Source organism: Blastomyces gilchristii (genome assembly GCF_000003855.2).
Source record: "Blastomyces gilchristii SLH14081 genomic scaffold supercont1.24, whole genome shotgun sequence".
NCBI lineage: Eukaryota > Fungi > Ascomycota > Eurotiomycetes > Onygenales > Ajellomycetaceae > Blastomyces > Blastomyces gilchristii.
The window spans coordinates 456,316-461,416 of record NW_003101658.1 but is presented as its reverse complement, the minus strand read 5'-3'; the positions used below and the strand labels follow the sequence as shown (position 1 = coordinate 461,416).

Below are 5,101 nucleotides of genomic sequence, written 5' to 3'. Positions count from 1 at the left end.
CATCAAGCTGCAAATACCTGAATAATCATCTGTAAGTACTTATTCTTACATTTCAAGCTCAGTCAGTCAGCAATCATCTGTTATGACTGAAAGAACTAGAAACTTATATACTTCAATCTCTGTGAACTCTACTGCAGGCACTCAGAAGCAGTCACTTGAATTATGAATAACTCTTATAAAAGAAGTCTCAGAGAACTTATCAATTACTCACAGAACATCATTCTCTGCATCTGTGACAGAGAAACTCTCTGAACTCATGAACAAATCAATCTTAGTGAAGAACATTCTTGAGCATCTTTCACAGAACTAAGCTATTTTTCTATAAGAAATGCTTACTGTCTGTAAACACTCTCAAACTGAGTCTCTAGACATGATCTTCAGAGACACCTGTGAACTGAAAAGAAACTTTCTTAAGCTGCAATCACTTAAGGCTACTTATCAAACCACAATCTATAAAAGCTTTTGTGAGTTTGTATTTGAAATTAACTCACAAGCTCAGCTGTGTGATATGAAAGATGAAGAAGCTGTCATCTACACAATGACAGACCTCTATTACACTGAAGTCAAGAACTGGCTGAATGTCGGATTGGGTGTCATGGATGAATATGTTGAAGACATATGAATCTTATCTGTATCAAGATCTGCTTGTTCTATTATCCGTACACTATCTAATATATCTATTTCATACAAAAGATGGAGCTATTTATAGTAAAATATATGTGCGAGCCAAGAGAGCTAGCATAAGCGAGTATTAGACGAGCGTTGTAGTAAGCTGATGATGATGAGAAATATTGTAGTAATACAATGTTGATGGTGTTCAGTAATACAATGTTGGTGGTGTTCAGTAGTGTATAACCTCTTTTTCCTGACACACCCCCTTCAGCGAATGTAACATGTAAATGAAAGTGTAAATGAAGCTGCAACAAAAAGAGTGTAGATGAATCTGTAGAGATTACATCAAGATAGATCATTTAATCTGCTTGCGCCTTGATGATATCTGATATATCAACTAGGCCTAGCATCTTGACGAATTCTGTATGTTTCTGGCATGGCAGAGCCTTAGTGAGGCCATCCGCTGGCATCTGGGCCGTAGGCACTCAATCAACTGTAATATCGCCGGATTGAACACGTTCTCAGAGCCAGCTTCCATATATATCAATGTGGCGGAGCTTTGTGGTTATAGAGGGGTCTTCCTTTGTAAGAATGCCAACAGTTTGACAGTTATCACATTGAATACAGATCTTGTGGCCAGGTTCAAATTGAATATGTTGGAAGAACCTATCCCACCAGATAGACTCCTTGTCAGCTTGTGAGATAGCAACAAGCTCAGCTTCTGTGATAGATGTAGTTATGATTGTCTGCCTATTTGATTTTCAATCAACGGCCTCACTGAATAGTTTGAAGATATATCCTTGTGTAGAGCAGTGATCCGGATTATCTGTGAAAGAGGCATCACTGGCAGCTTCAATGATATCAGGTTTGAGATCAAGTTGTAGAGGTCTGCCAATGTTACCATCATATTGGATAGCGAGATTCTTCGTATTGTGTAGATAAGATATCATTCTATCCACCTCTGATGAGTGGTGTTTCAATGGATTTGTCATGAACATAGCTAGTTTACCCACTGCATATGTGATATCAGGGCGAGTCATCACCACTGAGTAGATGCAGGAGCTGATACATTGTTGATAATGATGGATTTTTGCAGATCTAGCTGGCTCATTAAAAGGCTCTAATGGAGCACCAGTTAGTGGGGTATATGCCTTGCGGGCGTGTGTGAGATGATATGTATCAACTATCTTATCAATATAGGCATCCTGGCATAGCCAGAGCTTCAAGTTGAGGCGATCGCGTATTATTCGCATGTTGAGAAACCATTTCAAATCTCCCATCTGTTGGATCTCGTAGATGTTTTTAAGATCTTTGATTAGTTGATCTCTTTCTTTTGAATCTTCTCGTCGCGATAGGATGATGATATCATTCACATAGAAGAAGATGATTAATTGATCATTAGAGAAGAGACATCGATCCTCTGGCATAGAGGTGAAGCCTAATGTTCTCAATGTTGATTTTTTTTTTTTTTTTTTTTTTTCTTATCTGGTGTAGGAAGGATCGAAACGTCATGGTGTTTATGCTCATTATTCTCCTCCCCTATTTTTTCAGAGCTTTGAGCATTTTCTTCAGGGCGAAAAACATCAATATCTGCATCTATAATCTCTTTCAATTGATTGGTAGGAGTCATCGATGGTTCTCGAACTTCCATATGAAGAAGCTCCACCTCCTTAGATACTCAAGCTCTTATTGTCTTTTCAATGTAGGAGGTCTTCTGAGTTGAATTTCCTATTCTCATCAAACATCACATCTCTTGCTCTTATCACCTGTTCTAAGTGTGGAATCCAAATTCAATAGATGTTTGTTGAATCATATTCAACTAGATATTCAATATGTGCTCGGGGATCTAGCTTCTGAGAGCGGTTCCTATTGAGGACTTCATCTGGTATCTTTGCATAGGTGTGACATCCGTAGATTTGAAGATGAGCATAGAAGTGAGGTTTGATTTGTAGGAATTCTTTCAATGCTTGTAGAGATGACTTTCAATCTAGGATTCTAGTAGGGGTTCAATTCGCTAGGTAGGTGGCAGCAAGTGCAATCTCAGGGAATAGTGATTGTGATAGAAGGGATTCTATCTGTAGAGTTCTTGTCTTTGTTAATAATATTGCTCCTGCTCACTCTGCTGCATCATTTTGTTCATGAATATACTCTGAAGAATACTCCACCTCTAGGCCTTCATCATTCACTCAATTTATGAAATCAACTGCTTCCTTGATTGCAGTATCATTGTTGATATGAATGATCTTTGTAGTACAGTTGAATTGATATTTAATCCAATTGATAGCTTGCTTAAGAGCTTTTTGAATATCTGATTTTCAGATAGCTGTTATAGCTATATGGAAATGTAGATAATCACACATGAAATGTATGAGATAACACTCACCATTATAGCACTGTGTAGGGCCATGTGTGATATCCGCATGTAGGTGTTTGAATGATATTTGAGATCTAATGTGGAGATGTCTAGATATTTGATTTTTTGCATTAGATAGATGACAGGGTTTACAAAGCTCAGTGATAAGCTCATCTGCAGCATCTTCTAGATTGATGATTTGAACACCAGTTGCATCATTTGCAAGCTTTTGTATGATGATTTTCAATGAATGTTCTAATCTCTTATGCCATGTTGATTGAGTAGCTATAGAGATCTTAGGTTTTTGAGAAGGTTTTATGCGTATTGGCAGGTTGAAAGAAGGATTTGTAGAAGTTGAAGAATTTGAAGATATTGTTTTTTCAGATATAGTGATGTTAGATGTGTGTGGTGTGATAACTGCATCGGCTTCAGTAGTGGATTTTTTCAAGATAGTTGAGAAAACAGTTATATCACTATATTCTGTAACTAGCAACCCCTCAAATACTTCAACACGTGCAAAGATTGTATTATCTGTGTGTTTTCACAATCTGAAGTCTTTTCCATCATAATAGATGCCTTCTATATGGAAACACGGTTTCCATGCAATGATATTTGTATGGAAATTCAGGATGTAAGCTGCATTGATGAGTTTGACATTGAACTGCTTTTCTGCTTCATTTATCATGATAGTTCTAACAGTTTCATAATCTTCAACTTTAGTGCTGGAATCACCTGTATAGACTTCTGTATTCTTGTTCACAGGTTTAAAGAATAGAAAATATGTTTGATTATTGCATATATGCTGTTCTGTGCCAGTATCAAAGATCCAGGAGTTTCAGAGGTAGGAGTGAGAATGTGAAGAGTTCATTGATATTTTTCAGATTTGCTGATCAATAGATTGATGATTGATAGATTGAGGAACTGATTGCTTCAGAACCATTCCTTCTATGACTGCTTCATTGGCATCTACCATATCTGTATTTGTGGATGAATCTCTAGATATCGCACGATCAACGTGTCTCTTCAATCCTTGATTTTTAAGAGCTTGATTGATCTGAGTTCTCTTCTCCTCATTTTCCTTCCATCCAGGTGGCTTTCTTGATGAATTGAGATAGTAGCACTGGGCGTATCAGTGACAGGCTCCGCAGATGCAGTTTCTGAATGTTGCTGGTGATGATTGCTGAGGTCTTTCATTAAGGGTAGCAAAGTTCATAGGTTTATCTTCTTTGAGAATACCCATTTCTCTATACCGTTCCTTGAAGTTCTTAACTAACTCTATCAAAGATATAACATCTTTATCATGTTGGACATTCTTAGCCCATGCTTGTGCATAATCTGCATCAATAGCTAGGTTTGCATTTAAGAAATCTTTCTTCAAGTTGAACTGTCCAGCTATATCTGCCTCTTTGATATCATCTTCAATGAGTGATCAGTCATTTAACCACTTCTCTATACCTCTGTTTTTCAGTGCTTTGCAGAGATCATGGTATCAGGTTCTCACATCATCTTGATAGTCCGCGGTCATGGGTGAGAGACAATCTCTTAATGAATGGATAATCTCCTTCACATCATCATTCTCACTGTGTACATGTTGTAGCTCTGTGGCATTCACTGTTCTCCATATGACATCTCGTATCTTTGTCATACCTTCATTCAATTTCTCATATTTCATATATTTGATTTTCCATGCAGTGACCTTGATGTCATATACTATCTTGGCCTCCGCGGTGGCTTCTTCTGGACTCTCAGGTTCCAGAGGTTCTTCTAGTTCAGAGAAGATATCAGGTTTATCAAGATTGATGAAGTCTGATACCTTCTTGTCCTTTGCATATCCTAGCATATGCTTGTATCAAAGTTTCCAATCTCCAGGAATGCTAAGGTGTACTGTTGCACTAGACATTGTCTTGTCTGTCATATCAGTTATATTGAATGGATTGAGGAATCAGTTCAAGTATTTGAGGATAGATATGATCAGAATTCAGGGTGTATATCAGTTGAGTATTTCAGAATGTATACAAGTGAGGATCTATCATCTCAGTTTGAATGATAGTTATCAGTTCAAATAAGGACAGGAATCTGATATAATATAACAGTCGAGTTGATCAGACTGTATATGAATGAGGATCAATCTTCTCA

At 37.4% G+C, this 5,101-nt stretch overlaps 2 protein-coding genes across 2 annotated transcripts; one reads left to right on the top strand and one right to left on the bottom strand.

Annotated features, from left to right (window-relative positions):
- Nucleotides 1-370: 370 nt before the first annotated feature.
- BDBG_17772 (uncharacterized protein) lies at nt 371-622 on the top strand (the record flags this gene model as incomplete). The annotated part of the gene is made up of 1 exon (XM_031725423.1): nt 371-622. The coding sequence occupies one exon, from the start codon at nt 371-373 to the stop codon at nt 620-622; it is 252 nt and encodes an 83-aa protein (XP_031580807.1).
- Nucleotides 623-4,038: 3,416 nt separating this feature from the next.
- Nucleotides 4,039-4,805, bottom strand: BDBG_17771 (uncharacterized protein; the record flags this gene model as incomplete). The annotated part of the gene is made up of 2 exons (XM_031725422.1): nt 4,039-4,381; nt 4,613-4,805. The coding sequence occupies 2 exons, from the start codon at nt 4,803-4,805 to the stop codon at nt 4,095-4,097; spliced, it is 480 nt and encodes a 159-aa protein (XP_031580806.1). The 3' UTR covers nt 4,039-4,094.
- Nucleotides 4,806-5,101: the final 296 nt, after the last annotated feature.